A 19255-nucleotide genomic window follows, 5' to 3' on the forward strand; every position below is an offset into this window, starting at 1 on the left:
TAATTGTATACTAAGAGTATATAGGGACTAAATAGGGAAAAAATTCTGGCATGAGAAAGGCTAAAAACAAGGGAATTGGGGGGTGTAGGACCACGTTTCAGAACAGAATGTTGTCATTTACCTTTTGTTTAACAAAAATAATGAAGGAGAAGGGTAAAATAAGTAAAATTCTGAGTAGAATTTTCATGATAATACTATTTTTGATCTAAGGTGGTCAAATTTATTTGTTCCTTACAAACTACTCTGATCTGGTCTTAAAAGTTGTGTCCTGTGTCTTGTAGAATTGAAGTCTAAATGAAGTTGTAAATGGCATGGAATAATGGTCTCAACTCTCATTTTTGAAGGCTTGCCAGGCACTTGTTCTAGCCACTTAACATATAATCTTCCTAAATTGTAATCATGGCGACCCTGTGAGGCAGATACTCCTTGCCTCACAGGTAAAAGATGCAGAGAAGTATATAGAGTAACTTGCTCAAGTGACAGAAAATTTAAGTCATAGATTGGAATTGAACTCAGGTTTGTCTTACCTCAAAATCTGCCTTCCTCTATTCTACACAAATATTTTGGGAAATTGAGAATAAAATTATAATTACCAGGGAGCTATTGTGCTGTACAATATTACCATTATTAAGATTTTATTTCCTTCCATTGTTCCAGAAAGTGTATGTGGTACCACAAAATTCTTATTTTAAAAATTGGGATTATAGGACTTTTTTCATTTTTATTTTACTGTGGTAAGAACACTTAATATGAAATCTACCCTTAATAGATTTTTAATTGTACAACATAATATTGTTAACTATAGGCACATTGTTGTACAACAGATCTCTAGAATTTTTTCATTTTGCTTAACTGAAACATTGTGTTAGTTGATTAACAACTCCGCATTCCCCTCCCCCTCGTCCCTGGTAACCACCATTCTACTCTGCTTCTGTGAACCAAATGTAAGTGGAATCATGCAGTACTTGACATATGATTGACTTATTTCACTTAGCACAATGTGCTCAAGATTTGTTGATGTTGTCACATATGACAGGATTTCTTTTTTTTTTTTTTTTAAGACTGAATAATAAATACTCCATTGTATGTATATACCACATTTGTGTATCCATTCATCCGGTAGGTGATCGTTTAGGTTGTTTCCACATCTTGGTTATTGTGAATTGGACATTAGATTTTTTCCACATCTTTGTCGTTGTGAATGGTGCTGCAATTAACAGCAGATTCTGATTTCAGTTCTTTTGAGTAAATACCCAGAAGTGGGATTGCTTAATAGAACTATGATAGTTCTATTTATAATTATTTGAGGAGCCTCCATATTTTCCATAGTGGCCACACCATTTTGCATTCCCACCAATATGGATCATAAGTTTTTATATATTAGAGGTACTAATGTCACACTTGTAGTTGGTCAAATATTCTAGAATTCTAGAGAGAAAAATGAAGTCCTATGGGAGTTTAGTATCTCACCCATCTGTAGTCAAAGTTGTCTAAGTTTGAACTCTATAAATCGAAAAAGTTTTGTCTATAACAACTTTCATAAAGAGAAAATAATTTTCCAATAATGTGTTGAAAATGTATAAAACCATATAGAGACACTAATTCGTTCAACTTGAACATACATCCCCATGATTCTCTGCTGCTTCAACTTTGCTTGGCCTGGACTGAAATCTCTTGCATCGCCATGTGTAAATGGTACTCATACTTTAAGGCACATTTCAAGTACTTCCTGCATCATGCACAGTGTGTCAGCTTTTCTCTGAGGCTTCCTTCAAGCCAAGATGGTTAATGCAGTCCCAGACTTGGCAATGCTCAGTGGCAAAAAACCCCAAACAAACCAAAAAACCAAACAAATCATCTCTCTTGGTATCTCCTCAAGAGCAAGAAAACCTTTCCCCAAGGTGCTCCATCAGATATCCTTTCATATCTCTTTAGGCTAAAATGGAGTCACATGCTTATCCTTTAACTAAATATTGGTATAGAGGGATTTAGCCCTCAGCTAGAGATGGTTTTACCTTTCCTTGGTCATTTAGGGAGAGGTGGATACTAAGCAAGATCAAAGTCTGTTTGCAAAGAACATGATTAAAGGGGGAAAATAGCAAGTAGTCAACCAAGGGCTGCTTCAACACTTAAGACATTTCACTGTATAGCACTGTAGTCTATATATCCCCCTTCCCTGTTTATTTTTAGGCTCTTTGAGGAAAGGAGCTTGTACTTCCTGTTCATGTTTCTCAGCACTTGCTCAGTGCCTTACACATATGGACAATCACCATTTTACTTGGATTTAAAAATTCTAGAAAGAGAATTTCATATTGGATAGATATTTTTCAAATTACTTATGATGCTTGGGATTTATAAAATACTTTCTTCTAAAACTTTAAGATATTTCCATGAATATTTACTTTTATGTTTGCTTTCATACTCTATGAGATAAAAGGAAAGAATTGCTGTGCACTATTTTCATTACAAATAAAGAAACTTTTATTTGATAACTTGCTCAAAGTCTTATAGTCAACAGGCAAGGGAATCTAGATTCTCTGAATCCCAGCCTAGAGTTATTTCCATTTCTCTATATTGCCTTTGAGAAGACTACTCCTTCTTTAATCAAAATATTCCAGTAATCCATTATTACATGTAGCTGTTATTACTGATCGTGCTTTTTTTTTTTCCCTTTTCTTCTCTCCCCCTCTAAGTTAACCCTGCTTATACAATTATTTTTGTTTGAAGGTCATAATTTGCAGACTGACAGGAATTAAAATGTGAAGGTTATGAGCTAGAAACATTTCAACCCTAAAGAGCAAGGTTGTTCCTGTGAACAAGGTCAGAATTGACATCACAGTGCAACTTTATTGGACTTCCCAAAAAGATAAATGTGTATTTTGTTCCTGAATTAAAAACCTACTTATTCCCATTTTTTCTTGTTCATTTCAGATGGGCTGAAACAGTATAACAAATCTGGACTTAAGAGAACATTAAGGTGAGCCCCTTCGACTGTAGGTAATTGGTATTTACAGCTCAGGGACACTACCACACAATACGGGAAATTTTAACTTAATCCTTGGAGTGAGGTGGGGTTGTCCAGATACGGAAAGGCCTACTTAGGACTTTGCTCTCCACAGAATGACCCCATGTCTCTCTTACTGAGATAACATCTGCTTGCCACTTATCTTAGATTCTCATGTATTTAGTTAAGAAAATTGGTGATTTGCACATGTCTCCATTGCTAGACACTAAGCAATTTATGGTTAAGGATTGAGCCTTTTTATTCTTGTACCTCAGTGCCAAACACATAATGAGGCTTAATAAATATTTGTTGAATGAATAAATCTTTTGATATCTAGCAGATAGTGATGGAATTAAGAGTTAAGTCCTTGTTCTTGAAAAGTTACCAGTCTATACATCTTCCAGAAAGAAGGAATATTACTTAAAAGCAATCCAACAATATTACTTATTGTCAAACCCCTTTGAGCAAACTTCCAAGTATCTTGACAATTATTCAGTTTTGCACCCACGTAATTTAACCGTTTCCTCCAATTCTCACTCCATCTTTGGAGGCTGTGACATAGCTCTCCTCTCAGCATTCTCTATACACCTTTAGATGTATTTGATGGGATAGCTGATGTTTCCTTCTTTTGGAAATCACCCTACTGTATGCACTTTATTCTTTGAATTGTTTTCCCATCTGGTATCCTAAGGCTTCCCTCATCCCAGATCAAAGATTTAACGTTTCTAAGCAGGAAACAAACAAAATATTTGCCAAAACTGCTGTGATTTCATGACTAAAGAGAACACTTAAAATTTGCAATGGGGCCTGCCCGGTGGCTTAGGCGGTTAGAGTTCCATGCTCCTAACTCCGAAGGCTGCCAGTTCGATTCCCACATGGGCCGGTGGGCTCTCAACCACAAGGTTGCCAGTTCAATTCCTCGAGACCCGCAAGGGATGGTGGGCTGTGCCCCCTGCAACTAGCAATGGCAACTGGACCTGGAGTTGAGCTGCACCCTCCACAACTAAGACTGAAAGAACAACTTGAAGCTGAACGGCACCCTCCACAACTAAGATTGAAAGGACAACAACTTGACTTGGAAAAAAGTCCTGGAAGTACACAGTTCCCCAATAAAGTCCTGTTTAAAAAAAAACAAAAAAAACTTGCAACAAAGGAAATTCGCAATCCTGGAAGATGTACAACTTCCACCATCTATCAAGGAGATTTCATTTTCATCTGCTTTCTGACTTGCAAAAAATACGAGTTTATTTTGTCTGCTTAATGCACAATGCCAGATGTCCACTCTATTTCAGATAATTGGCATCTGGGTCTTTTATCTACGCAAACTTGTCATTGAAAAGGTCCTTGGGTTTGAAGTCAGCGGACGGTGGAAGTATCACTTGACACTCTAAGCCCCAGTCTGATTTGAGATTGGGTCGATTTCATGCAGGGTCTCTGGAATTTTCCCCGGCTGCTGATTCATTTTCCACTTTGCATGGCTAGGAGGATTTGGGAACAGAATTATGCTTCTCTAGGTACTGTATGTGTTTGCCCAAGAGTTTAATGAAATGGTCGCCATTGTGCAAACACGGTACTTCCAATGTAACTAACATAAGCCCAAGGAGGTGCACCAACGCCTTACGCAGATCTGGCACACTCCTACAGAGGTCCTCTGCGCCAGACTGCGGACTCTTCCGATGCAACTATTGGGCCCCGCCACCCGGTTTCTCGCTCCTCTGGGCAGCTGCCTATCAGTCGTCGGCTGTTCCTATTTCCACCCCTCCCTCCGCCAGCTGGCTCTTTCCGGACTCCTCCCCGTCCTCCCGCCCTGCACCGCGCGGGCTACGGCTGTTGCGTCAGGAGCTGCCCCTCCCCAGCTCCGGGACCAGGAGCGCCGCTCCGCCCCGCCCCCTGCGCAGGCAGCCATCCCTACATCCGGGTACTGACTTCAGCCGCCCAGACTTAGGCACTATGGTCATGGCGGAGGGGACGGCAGTGCTGAGGCGGAACAGGCCGGGCACCAAGGCGCAGGTATCATCTTTGCACCTTTCCTGCAGGGGGACTCTCGGTGCGGAGCCGTGCCGAACCTGCAAGCTGGCTGTCCCTGAGAGGAGGTTGGGCCTGGGCGGCAGGCAGGCGGGCGGGGGCACTAGTGCCCGGCCTGCTCTTCCGGAGCCGCAGCCCCTCAGTCTGGCTGAGGCGGCGGCGGCCGGTGAGGCCTGAGAAGCCCCGACTTGAGGGTGCGCTTGAGGAGCGCATAGAGCCCGTGGCAGTGACCGCCGAGGCCTAGGGACCTCTCAGCAGCGATTGTTCTTGCCTCTCCTCTGAACCCCAGCTCACCCGGGTCAAAGGGGCACAGCCGGCCAGGTGGAGACCCCTGGGATTTCGTGAGGCTCGGGACTGCCAGGGTGGGAGGGCATATAAACACACCTACTTCGTTCTGGCCTCCAGTTCCCACCTGGCTTGAGACGTACCTGCCCGGCTTCTGCCATCTAGCTTGTCTAGCCGGATCTAGGTGGCCATAATTTACTATATCCTCCTCTTGTTGTTTGCCTTTGGCCACTTCTCGCTGCAGCTGTTCTCTGGTCCAGCAAGTTTTCATCATCAGGTTGCGACTTGTTAGCTATCATTCCTTGTGAATTTCTTTGTTGTTATGTGTGAAGCATAGTTAGGGCAGGAACTGCTTATAATTTAATCAACCTTTTGTAAGGCAATATTTGGGGTGAGTTGGTGCTTGTTTAGGTATTGGTTCTAGGGATGTGCAAAAGAGGTATGCCTCACATTCTTAAAAAAATCAAATAGGTATTGAGACTTGATCTGATTAATCTGCCAGCTGAAATGATTAGCTATTTAGTAGATACTCTAAAATCAGAAGAGATGTGTTAAAATGTAATTTAAAAACAAGATTTAAGTGAGAAAAACAAAAAACAACCATCGAGCTATGACTGTATGCCAGAGAATAGATTTTAATATCTTGCACAGGAATTTGGAAAGGGAGTCCTTTCTAAAGGGACCTTTTAGATTCAGACACCTTCCCAGATCCATGTTCCAGATAAGAAAACCGAAGCACAGAGACTCCACTGCATTTGCTCAAGGTTATATAGCTTTGGATTCTTAGTTACCCCGGGGACCTTTATCAAGTTGCTCCTAGTACTGAATTTTAGAGAATTCAGTTTGAAAGTCTTACAGAGTCACATTAAAAAACATTTTTTTTGGTACACTTTAATAATTTTTAGAGTTACATTAAGTTGTCAGTTACTCTGGTAGTTTCGTGGTAATGCTACTGGTAATTTATATATTATTTAGGCTTTCTTTTTACCTTTTCCAAACCTTTGCTTTTTGTTCTGTGGAAACATTGTTTCTTTTTAAGGGATCAACTTTTATATTTTTATATTCAGAAGTGGACTTTTGTACTTACATTCTGAGAATCAGCAGCCATTTTCATTTACTCAAAAGTTCTTAAGTTTGAAAGGTTAGAAAATAATATATTTTAAGTTAACATCTGTTTGCTATATTGTTAATGAGTAAGTCAAGTGTAAGAAAGCTCCTTTGCTTTTTTTCCACATTATCATAGATCAAAGTTGTTAAATACAATGTAACAGAAAAGGTTAGGGTTTGTTTTTTTTTAAAAAAGTTCCTAATAAGCATTCTATTGTTTCCCTTGTCTGTTACACTAATTCATTACTTCAATGAAATGGGTCTACTCTAAGATGACTTTAAAACTATAATAGAATATGTCTTCCTACTTTTTGTTTTTAATTGGGTAGATTGGGATATTGGCACATAGTTGGTTTTCAGTAACTTTATTGACTCAGTTAGATGAGAACATTCATTAAGCTGGATTTTGGTTCCTCTTCTAAGTGTTTAAAGTATATTACGGTTATGATGAGGCAAAACATTTAATTCCCAATTAGCTTTTTTACATCTTTATATTGCTATATGTATTTTCTAATGTTTTTGTAACAAAATATTCTACAGACTAAATTTTTTTTTAAATGAAAGAATATACAAAGTGTATTGATAGAAACATTTTTTAGTATAAATCATATAGGAAGAATTAAAAAATTTCTCTTTAATAATATTTAGATGATGTCTAGGAAGAGACTCCTGGAATAATTTCCAGAAAGTTGTTTTTATTTCTTGACATTTTAAAATAAAATTTATTTTCATTCATATAGGCAAACTTTAAAAAAATAACTGTCAACTTTACTAACAATAGTCACTCCAATAAACTTTAATTAAAAAAAATAAATAACTGTTTAATACACTTAAAAAGGTATACCCGTCACCCGCCCTCAGAACTAAAACATTACTAATATAGTTGAATCGCTGTTACATTTTTCTGCCTTCTACCCACTCCTCCCAACCAATAATGGTGATAATCATTGTTTTCTTTATACTTTTATTATATATGCATTATATCCATAAGCATGCTTTGGACATTCTTAAACTTTTATTCATGTGGAGAATACATACATTGTATTCTCCGATTGGTTCCAGTTTTTGCTCAAGGTGTTTGGAGGCTTACCCATGTTGATTAATACAGTTCTATAGATTACTGGTTTACAAATACTTTTTCCCCAGAGACATTTATTGACTACCTACCATTTACCAGGCATTGTGCTATCTACAAAAGATACATAGGTAAATTTGATGAAAAATCTGGAACTGGAAAGGTTCTTAATCACTTAGGGGAATGTCTACGAACTGTATTATCTGTAGAGGAATTCAGAACCAGTGCAATATGATCCACGAAAATACCCCCTTAAAAAAAGCCTGTTTTATTTGGACGACTTTTTTATGGAGCTTATATTTTGATTTTGAAATTTAAAACACCATTTAAAATTGGAATAATAATTTATAATGTGTATCTCAACACTATGGAGCAGTAACTACTTGTACTACTGCTATCAACACTTCGTATTCTCTTTAGTTAAAAACTGGCTCAGTTTTTTTGATGCCTGGAGATTTATTAAAGTGTAACTTTATGAGAGATATTTAACCACCATAAATAAAAAAGTGATAGACTTATTTCTTCAAATAATACATGGAAGGTTTATGGGAGCCTTATTTGAGGGATTTGTAATGGGAAAAATATAATTTGTAGTTCAATTAAATAAAATTTTGGTGTTCACTTAAAAACATGGAATAAAATTTTTTTACCTTCTTTACTGATAAACACATTGTTTATGAGCACTTTTCTTCTCTAGTGTAACTTTGGATTTTAACTTTGGAATTGAAGTTAATCATAATAGTATTGCATCTTCATTATAACTTTGTATGTGCTTTAACCATGATTTTTTTTTTACAGGATTTCTATAATTGGCCTGATGAATCCTTTGATGAAATGGACAGTACACTAGCGGTTCAACAGGTAATAACAATAGTTTCTTTTGCAACTCCAATAGCATTTGACCTCCCTTGGCATGGTTAGTGTTTCTATATCTTTTAGCACAAACCAGAATCCATGGAATTAATGGGATGCCCTTTTAAAACTTTTATCAACCTTCATTTTGTTTTAAGATGGCATATTAAGCTATAATCAAACTTAAATACATTGTAATGTCTTAGATTACGTTAATCTGCACCAAATTAGAGTACCAAATTTGATTTTAGAATGAATTTAATTCAAAATTAATTGAATACTAAATTAGAATAACAAATAGAAATAGCATACTCATTTGGTGACTAAATGCTTGTGAACGCATTTTAATTTTAGTTACCATCAGTTCTTTACTTTTGTTTCCCTCCAATACATTTGAGGTCTAAGATGCCTCCCCTTAGGCTATTGCTCACCATGGCAATGATTATCAAGAAGGTGGGCTTCTGAGCACAATTGCTTTGACATGCCTATCAGTAGATTCTTAAATCTTGCTGAGAATCACATTGTATACTATGTTGGGTTAAAAAAATAAATTGATCTTTCTTCCATAATGAATAAAATCTGTAATCTGGGAAAAAAGTTTCCATAGCTAAATATTAAAAATTGCATTTAGGGGTTAATGAAATGCCTGAAATTGGGAGTACTAGTATATTGGACTAATCATTGGTTAACATTTTTAAAGAGAAAATGTGTGATAATGATAGGCTGTTTGACTTCATCTTGATAGCCAGATGATAAACATAGATAGCTATTTGGATTTACTGTGTTATTTGAAGATCTTTGGAAATAAAATAGAAATACAGTTGAATTCTTTGAGCATTAAAAACTCAATTCATAATCTTTTTTTTGTTTGTTTTAAATTTTTATTTATTTGAGTGTGTTTTCCCAGGACACACCAGCTCTAAGTCAAGTAGTTGTTTCAATCTTGTTGTGGAGGGTGCAGCTCACAGTGGCCCATGTGGGGATCGAACTGGCAACCTGGTTAAGAGCACCGCACTCTAACCAACTGAGCTAACTGGCCGCCCCTCAATTCGTAATCTTGACAGAAGCGTTAAAAAGCTTTTAAAAAGGATTCAGTGTAATATTTAGATATTTAGCATAGGAAATGGAAGAGCATTTATGAATGAATCGTTTTTTCATTGCCTTTTAAGAATATTTTGTTCAATCAGTGAATATTTATTGGACTAGCAATGAGATAGGCCTTGTGGAGGACACAGAAATATAAACCTAGAGCTGTATGCCTGGAATTTGGCAAAAATTAAGAGGAAAACTGTGCAGGTATTTCTTCCTTTAAAAGTAGAGGTTGTGTCATACTCTTTTGTTGAATTCATTTATTAGTTCTGATAAATTTTTGTGTGAAATCTTTAGGGTTTTCTGCATATGAGATCATGCCATCTGCAAACATAATTTTGCTTCTGCTTTTCCAATCTGGATGCCTTTTATTTCTTTTTCTTACCTGATTGCTCTCTCTAGAACTTCCAATACTACTTTGAATAGAAGTGGCAAAAGCAGCCATTCTTATCTTGTTCTTGATCATAAAGGAAAGCTTTCAGTCTTTCTCATTGGTTATTATGTTCGCTGTGGGTTTTTCATATGTGGCTTTTATTATGTTGAGGTAGTTCTAGTTTGTTGAGTGTTTTTGTGATAAAAAAGATACTGAATTTTGTCAAATGCTTTTTCTGCACCAATTCAGATGACCATGTGTGTTCCCCCCCCTTCATTCTGTTAACATGGTGTATTGATCCATTTTTTATGTTGAACCATCCTTGCACTCTAGGAATAAATCCCACTTGATCATGGTGTATAATTCTTTTAATATGCCACAGAATTCTGTTAGCTAGGATTTTTGCATCAGTGATCATAAGGAATCATTTGTTTAGTTTGCTTAGAGTGTTTTGTCTGGCTTTAGTGTCAGGCAATGCTGGTGTCTTAAATTGAGTTAGGAAGGATATCCTCCTCTTCAATTTTTAGGAAGAATTTGAGAAGAATTGGTGTTCTTTAAATGTTTGGTAAAATTAAGTGAAGCTATCAGGTCCAGGGCTTTTCTTTGCACAACATTGTGAATGGAATTAATGCCACTGAACTGTACACTTAAAAATGGTTAAAATGATTATTTCCCCATTGAATGGTCTTGGCATTCTTGTCAGAATCATTCGACTTACGAGGATTTATTTCTAGGTGCTCTATTCAATTCCATTGGTCTACATATCTCTCCTTAAACCAGTATTATCTTGTTGTGATTGCTATAGTTTTGTAGTAAGTTTTGAAATTGTGAAGTGTGAGTCCTCCAACTTTGTATTTTCAAGATTATTTTGGCTATTTGATGCCCCCTTGCAATTCCATAAAACTTTGAGAGTCAGCTTTTCCATTTCTGCAAAAAAATGGAAAAAATTCTGCTTTTCCATTTCCATTTTCTGCAAAAAAGACTTTTGGAATTTGGTAAGGATTGCATAGAATCTGTATTATTTTGGGTAGTATTGACATTTTAACAATATTAAGTCTTCTACCTATGAATAAGACGTCTTTCAATTCATTTAGGTCTTTAATTACTTCCAGCGATGTTTTACAGTTTTCAGTCTACAAGTATTTAACCTCCTTATTTAAATTTATTCCTCTGTACAGTTGACTCTGGAATAACACAGAAGTTAGAGGTGCTGACCCCCTGCACAGTTGAAAATTTGCGTATAACTTTTGATTCTCCCAGAACTCAACAACTAATAGCCTACTGTTGACTGGAAGCCTTACTGATAATACAATCAATCAATTAGCACATATTTTGTATGTTATATATATGTATTACATACTGTGTTATTACAATAAACTAGAAAAAAGAAAATGTTTGAAGGAGATCATAAGGAAAAGAAAATGTATTTACAGTATTTATTGATAAAAATCCACATATTGGTGGACCAGCATAGTTCAAACCCGTGATGTTCCAGAGTCAACTGTATTTTATTATTTTGGATATGATTGTAGATGGAATTGCTTTCTTAATTTCCTTTTTGGATTGTTCATTGAAGTACAACTGATTTTTGTATATTGATCTTGTATCCTGCTACTTTGCTGAATTCATTTATAAGCTTTCCTATGGATTCTTTGGGATTTCTATATAGAATCAGGTCATCTGTGAATAGAGATAGCCTTTCATTTAATTTTTTTCTTTTTTAAGTACTCTGGCTAGAACTTGAGTACAGTGTCAAATAGTAGTGGTGAAAGCAGGCATCATTGACTTATTTCTGATTTTATAGGAAAACCTTTTAATCTTTATGTTGAACCACCTTTCATTCCTTGCAGCTTTGATTCGTGTTTGTATGGTATTATCTTTTTCCATTCCTTTTACTTTTAACCCACCTATATCATTATATTTGAAGTACATTTCTTTTTTTTTTTCTTTTTTTTTAAAGATTTTATTGGTGAAGGGGAACAGGACTTTATTGGGGAACAGTGTGCACTTCCAGGACTTTTCTCCAAGTCAAGTTGTTGTCCTTTCAATCTTAGTTGTGGAGGGTTCTGTTCAGCTTCAAGTTATTGTTCTTTCTGTCTTAGTTGTGGAGGGCGCAGCTCAGCTCCAGGTCCAGTTGCCGTTGCTAGTTGCAGGAGGCACAGCCCACCATCCCTGCGGGAGTCGAACCGGCAACCTTGTGGTTGAGAGGACACGCTCCAACCAACTGAGCCATCCGGGAGCTCAGCAGCAGCTCAGCTCAAGGTGCCGTGTTCAATTTTAGTTGCAGGGGGCGCTGCCCACCATCCCTTGCGGAAGTCGAGGAATTGAACTGGCAACCTTGTGGTTGAGAGGATGCGCTCCAATCAACTGAGCCATCCAGGAGGCAGATCAGCTCAAGGTGCCGTGTTCAATCTTAGTTGCAGGGAGCAGAGCCCACCATCCCTTGCGGGACTCGAGGAATTGAACTGGCGACCTTGTGGTTGAGAGCCCACTGGCCCATGTGGGAGTGGAACCTGCAGCCTTCGGCGTCAGGAGCACGGAGCTCTAACCGCCTGAGCCACCGGGCTGGCCCCAAGTTTCTTATAGACAGTATATAGTTGGGTCATATTTCTTTTTTCTGATAATCCTATCTTTTAACTGGTGTATTTAGGCCATTTAATATGATAGATATGTTTAGATTTAGGTCTACCATTTTATTGTTTTCAGTTTGTCCCTTTGTTTCCCCTTTTCTTCCTTTTTCAGAATTGTTTGAGCATTTCATTATTGTATTTTAATTTATTAAATGTTGACTAAATCTGTATGTAATTTTTTGATGATTGCTCTAGAGATTACTAAATACATACTTTGCACAGTCTACTTAGGATCAGTATTTTACTGCTTCAATTGAAATGCAGAAACTACTGTCCCGTTTTGCTGTATTTGTCTACATACTTTTAAAACCCATCAATGTTACACTTTTTGCTTTCATCTGCCAAACATATTTTAAAGAACTCAAGAGAAGAATGTCTGTTACATTTATGCAGATATTCATAATTTCTGTTGTTCCTGATACTCTAAGTTTCCTTCTGATATTTTTTCCTTCTGTCTGAAGAACTTCCTTTAGCAATTCTTTTTGAACAGTTTGCTGGCTAGGAATTCTCTTTAGTTTTCTTTCATCTGAAAATGTCTTCATTTTTTATTCCCGGAGGGTATTTTTGTTAGATATAGAATTCTGGACTGACAGTTCGTTAGGCACTTTAAAAATGTTTTGCCATTTCCTCCTGTCTTCTGTGGTTTCTGGTGAGAAAGCTGTAGTCATTTTAGTCCTTTTTCTATAGGTCATGTGTCTCTTTCTACTGGCTGCTTCTTTTGTATTTTTTTCTGGCTTCTTTATCTTTAGTTTTTGGCAGTTTGATTATATGTCTGGGCATGGATTTCTTTGGGTTTTCCTGTTTGGTGTTTACTCTGCTTTTTAAAACTATAATAAAATATACACACATAAACTTTATCATTTTTGCCATTTTTAAGTGTACAGTTTTGTGGCATTAAGTACATTCACACTGTTGTGCAACCATTACCACCTCCATTTCCAGAACTTTTCATCTTCCCCATCTGAAACTCTGTACCCATTAAACAGTAATAACTCCCCACTCAGTTAAATGCAAATTTTCAGCTGTGCAGTCGGTCAGCACCCCTAACTCCTGTGTTGTTCAAGAGTCAACTGTACTGAGGAACAAATTCAAATAGGAGATTAAAGACTTGTAGGCTGAAAACTATAAAACATTGCTGAAAATAATTACAGAAGACCTAACTGAATTGAAAGACATCTTGTTCATAGGTAGGAAGATTTAATATTGTTAAGGTGTCAATATTACCCAGTCCACAGATTCTATGCAATCCCTACCAAATTCTAAAAGCCCATTCAGCTTCTTGAAGTTGTAGGTTTATGTTTTTCCCAAACTTGGGAACTATTTAGCCATTATTTCTTCAGATATATATTTTCTTAGCATCACATTCTTTTCTGGGACCCTAGTGACATGACTTTTAAACCTTTTGTTGTTGTCTCACAAGTTCCTCAGGCTTTGTTTATTATTACTGTTGTTTTTTTATTTCATTTTATTTCTGTTCAGATTGGATAATTGCTATTTATCTGTCTTCAACTTGATTGACTCTTTGCTGTGTCATCTCCACTCTGCTATTGAGTCCCATGAGTGTTTTATTTTGGTTATTGTGTTTTTCAGTTCTAAAATTTCTTTTTGGCTCTTTATATCTTTCCTTGCTGATATTTTTGTTTCAAGTGTTTGCAATTTGAAGCATTTTTATAATAGCTGCTTTAAAGTTTTTGTCAGATAATCCCAGTGTTTGTGTCATCTTGTCATTGGTGTCTTGTGATTGCCTTTTCCCATGAGAATTGAGATTTTCACATATTCTTTGTATGCCAAGTAATTCTGGATTGTATGCTGGACATTTTGAAAATTATTTAGAGACTCTGGTCTTATTTAATCCCACGGGGAATATTGATATTTTTGTTTCAGCTGGTGTTTGACCTGGTTAGATACAGGCTGCAAGTTCCAATGGAACTGAGGTTCCAATGTCAGTTCAGTTTTCAAAGCCTTTGCATTATTCCTTAAATCTGTTCTGTGTGTGCACCAACCCATGGTCAGCCTGGCTAGTGGTATATCCATTAGCTCAGTTATCAAAGCCTGTCATATGCTAATTAGGATCAGATCCATGTATGCATTCATGCACAGATCAGAGTTGCACCCAGGAGTTAAAAAATGGCTTTATGGCATTACTTTTCTGAGCTTCTTTGTCTCTAGTATCTCTCTGATACTTTCTGGTTTCCTGGGCCCCCTATCTTTGGTCCTCTAGCCAGAAACCACATATTGGAATTGTGCTGCAATTGTGGGAAGGCAAAGAGAGAAAAAAGAAACAACACTAAGAGGAGAGGAAGGATTCTCTTCCTCAGGATTTTGTCTCTTGCATTTTTCTGTGCCAGCTGCTTTTTGCTGCCACTGTGGAATTGTCTCAGGTCTGGGCTCTGAAAGAATGAAGAAAAGGGAGGGGGGGATCCAAGGGATTTCTTCTACTCTCTGAGCTTTCGGAGTGCCTTTTCCCACTCCTTCGTCAGAACTAAATAGTTTCTCCTGTATCTATCAGCATCAACAGTGCTCATTTTTTGGTTTCACACTTAATTGAGTTCAGGCCAGGAGTTACCAGAGGGGAAAAGAAACACAGCAGACTCGCTGCCAGTTCACTGGTACTTTGAATTCTGATGTTTTTTTCCTGCTCCTCTTTCTGATATTTGCTTTTCAAAGACCTCAATCAAATAGCTGCCCCATGCGTTCTGACTAGATTTTATAGTTTTGTTCAGTGGAAGAGAAAGATTGATGTATGTTTACTCCATCTTAGCTCAAACTGGAAACAATGAAATGCTTTTTTGCATGATATTTTATTGCTATGTGTTGCACCTATTTTCATGTGTTTCCCTCAAATAAAAAACACAGACTTAGTTTTGTTTTGAATTTTGTTTTTAGCATCTGGTACATAGGAGGATTTTAAAAAATGTTTATTGACTTCTCCTAAATTATGTTAGTTGAAGTCAAGGATGAATATAAGCAATTACCTGAAATGTTAAAGCCATAGCAGGTTAGGGATGAGGAAATTTACATAAAACAGACTATGGCCCCTGATTTTTTTGCATTCTTTGGTGATCCCAAAATCAGTTAGTTAGGTACATAAATATATTGTGTGCAAAATGGTTTGCTCATAATCAATATTAATTCTTGAACCACATATTTAGTAACTGAATTTACTCATAATTATTAAATTTTGTTATAACTGGAGTTATAAGCTGTCAGTCTTTAAGGCATCTAGACTCCTTTTATTGATAGTTTATGAAAACGTTAAAAAGAGAGAGAAAAGAAGAAATCTTTAACTTACAAATAAAACAAAAATGTCATTTTGTTTTCTGCACTGAGTCCTCCATACTTCACCTTCCCCTAAAAGAAACATCATTCCCATTAGCAGTTTTCTTCATTCTTCTTTGTCTCCCCTTCCTGCAGTTCTAAGCAATTACTTATCTATTTTTTGTCTCTGTAGATTTGCCTGTTCTAGATATTTCATATTAACGGAATCATAATATGTACCACAGTTATATTTACATAGTCTATACTTTACGTTCATATGAAAATTATGGTTTGCGGATTTGATCCCTTTTCCAATCCTGGTAAATATCATATCTGCGTTTTTTGTAATAAATCTTATCCCAAAGAAGTTGAATTGGAGAATAGGTAAGGTTACCTCTTTTCTTCTGAATTACAATAGGTTCTCACTTAATGTCATCAGTAGGTTCTTGGAACTGTGGTGAATCAATGTATAAGGAAACCAGTTTTACCATAGACTAATTGATATAAACAAGAGTTAAGTTCCTGTGGCATCTTATCAATGTCATGATGAAATGGCATTATTAGAGAACCTGCATTGATTATGATTCTGTACTTGGTTTCCTATTTCATTTATAACACAAAAGTTGAACCACAAGAGTGGCTATATATTAAATTACATACATTTAATATAAGATTACCATGTAGTATAATATTTTAATTAACTATAAGAACTTCTTTGTTTATAGTATATCCAACAGAACATAAGAGCAGATTGTTCCAATATTGACAAAATTCTTGAACCACCGGAGGGCCAAGATGAAGGTGTATGGAAGTACGAACATTTAAGGTAGGTACTTATGATATATCAAAATAGTAATAGTATTTCTGTTACTAAAAATAATCTTTAATATTAATGATTTTGAATCATAAATAAAATCATATATAACTGCAGAACAAAAGACCAGATTTGAATGCTTTTATATTTTCAGTGTTACGAAGTTTTCAATTTTGTTATTTACTGATTATTTTCTACATTTTTGAATTTGGGCCTTATCTTTTTATACAGCTTTCCTTAATCATATCCCTTAACCACAAATGTATTATTTCCATTTACCCACTCAGGGATACTTTATAGAGGATCATGTCAAGGTCCTAGTATAGGCTTGGTGTCTGATAAGTTACCTATTTACTGTGTTTCCCTGAAAATAAGACCTAACTGGAAGATAAGCCCTAGGATGATTTTTCAGGATGACATCCCCTGAGCATTAGCCCTAATGTGTCTTTTGGAGCAAAAATTAATATAAGACTCAGTCTTATTTTCAGGGAAACACAGTACTGTGAACTTACAATATTTTCCTTAAGTAAATTGTAATGCTGAAGTAAGGAATTTTAGAGCTTTTCATTATATCCTTTGAATGAAAAAATTGATGACTAGTGAATGATCAGTTAACTAGAGTTAACTTTAGAAGCGGCTATATCCTGAAGTTACTAGGTTGTTGTTGAAGTTAAAAACTTTTCAGTGTGAATGGGAGCTGGGATGAGTTGATAAATTAAACATAGAGAATGTAGTATGGATATATATGTTCATCAGGATTTGTTACTTTTGAGTTGATTTTTAAATAATAAGTATAGTGGAAATACGACTTTTTTTGAATAATTTAGACCGCATTTCCTGTGATGAGTGCCTCAACTTGTAGATAAGTTGCTTTTTTTGGATGCTGCAGGCTTGTTTAGATATTGCAAAGACATAATGTCTTGTCATAACAGTTCAGCAGTTTCAAGGTGCTAAGACTTCTTTGTACTCTGCTAGTTTCTTGGGCAAATCACTTTACTACTCGATCTAGTTTTTTAAAAATACCTCTCAACGTATAATTGAAAGTATGAATATGTAGATATTTCCCCATTCTTGAAAATTAACATAGAGTATTTTAGGATACTATATCCTCTGCCTTATTTTAATCAGTTTTGAAAATAACTACTTACTTATCTAGTAGGATTAATATTGAAAATAAGCAAGGATTTTTTTCATTGCATAATTCCTAACAAAGTGAAGGATGATTTTAATTTACAAGGTTTTTATTTCAGACCTAAGAAAACCTTTTCCTCCCTATTTAACTTGATATTGATTTGAGGCTTAATATTCGCTGTTATTGTTAATGTGTTTGATTATATTATGATGTTAATGGGAATTGGGTCATGGGAGATTCAGTCAAATCTCCCACTAGCCCATACTGAGTCTTTGTAATTAGGAAAAGATGCCCCTTCCTCTGAGTGGATGCAGTCCTATGCCAGGATGTATGGTTTAGCGACTGGAGTGGAGGCTGGATTTCAGCTCTGGCTTGTGTCTTCAGCTACACTAGTGTATGTGTTAGCCCTGTAATGAATTAACTTGAAGCTGTAAGGTTTGCACTGTTTGCCACAGATGGTGCCAATAAACAGTGCCAAATCAGTTAGCTTAATTTTGTTACTGGCCTTAAGTGTATTGGACTACATGAGAAACTTGTTTATCACCATCAGTCTTTATTACCACTTAGTGAAAAACAACTCAAAAACACGTAACGTGCAGCCTACAAGTAGGAGCCAGTAGAGGGTGATGTGGTGATTCAGAAGTAATGCTATTTTTCGTAATCTAAGAACAGCATTATTGGGCATCTGGAAGGGAAATACAGTTACAGAGAACTGGAAATTTGACCCTTGCCCCCCGCCCGTCCGCCTCCCTCCCCCACTCCGGTTCAAGCAGTTGTTTCTCAGTCTAGTTGTGTAGGACACAGCTCCCTGGCTCATGCTGGTATTATGAGCCTTGCGCTCCTCCTGGCTGAGGAAGTCGGTTGCCAGTCAGCCATTCACAGCCGCTCACACTGGCCGCTGGCCACTGACGCTGGCCACGGGCCGTTCCTGGCAGCACACGGTAGCCCACGGCAGCACAGCAGCCAGTGGCAGCCCGCCGCAGCCCCTGTCAGCCCAGCTCCAGGGAGAGCCATTGTTCACAATCTTAGTTGTAGAGGGCGCAGCTCATTGGCCCATGTGGGAATTGAACCGGTGACCTCGGCGTTAGGAGCACGGCACTCTAACCACCTAAGCCACTGGGCAGGCCCCGACCCTTGTCTTTTTTTTTTCTTCTATTATAATGTACTTTAAGAAATAAATACAGTTTTTCTTTCATATATGTGCAGTTCCCCCCCTCTCCCCTTGGGGACTCTCTTTTATCTATCAATTATGTAGGTTTTAGCTTTGCATTTTTAGGAAACTAAAGTGTTCTCATTTTTTTATGGGGAAACATAGTGATTAATTTGATAGGATTTTTAGAGGGAACATATTCAATATTTTGACAGCTATAAAATAAGTTATCTTTGCGACAGGATTACTTGCCTTTTTATATCAAATAACAAGTCTGTCTAAAAATGGTTATCTAATTTCCTCCATTATTCATTTATTCAAAAATATTTTTTTAGCACTTACTATGTTCTAAGCATTGTTCTAGGCTTAATAAGTCTCAGTTTGGCAATTTTAGAAGGAAAGCATATCATGAAAAAGTGCCCACGATCTATTAAGTGCAAAACAAGTTACAACATTGTATA

General features: G+C 36.7%; 1 protein-coding gene across 2 annotated transcripts in view; it reads left to right on the forward strand.

Moving 5' to 3' along the window:
* Positions 1–19255, forward strand: part of MOB4 (MOB family member 4, phocein) — a 35055-nt gene that overhangs the window by 4919 nt on the left and 10881 nt on the right. The window contains exons 1-3 of one of the 2 annotated variants that reach the window (XM_074339675.1): positions 4860–5014; positions 8295–8357; positions 16424–16524. In XM_074339675.1, the coding sequence (XP_074195776.1) occupies positions 4955–5014; positions 8295–8357; positions 16424–16524 (224 nt within the window). In that variant the 5' untranslated portion in view covers positions 4860–4954. Of the gene's footprint in view, positions 1–4859; positions 5015–8294; positions 8358–16423; positions 16525–19255 lie in introns of those variants that run through there. The other variant, XM_074339679.1, reaches the window with a different exon arrangement.

The sequence above is a fragment of the Rhinolophus sinicus genome, linkage group LG01 (genome assembly GCF_036562045.2).
Source record: "Rhinolophus sinicus isolate RSC01 linkage group LG01, ASM3656204v1, whole genome shotgun sequence".
NCBI classification, from domain to species: Eukaryota; Metazoa; Chordata; class Mammalia; order Chiroptera; family Rhinolophidae; genus Rhinolophus; species Rhinolophus sinicus.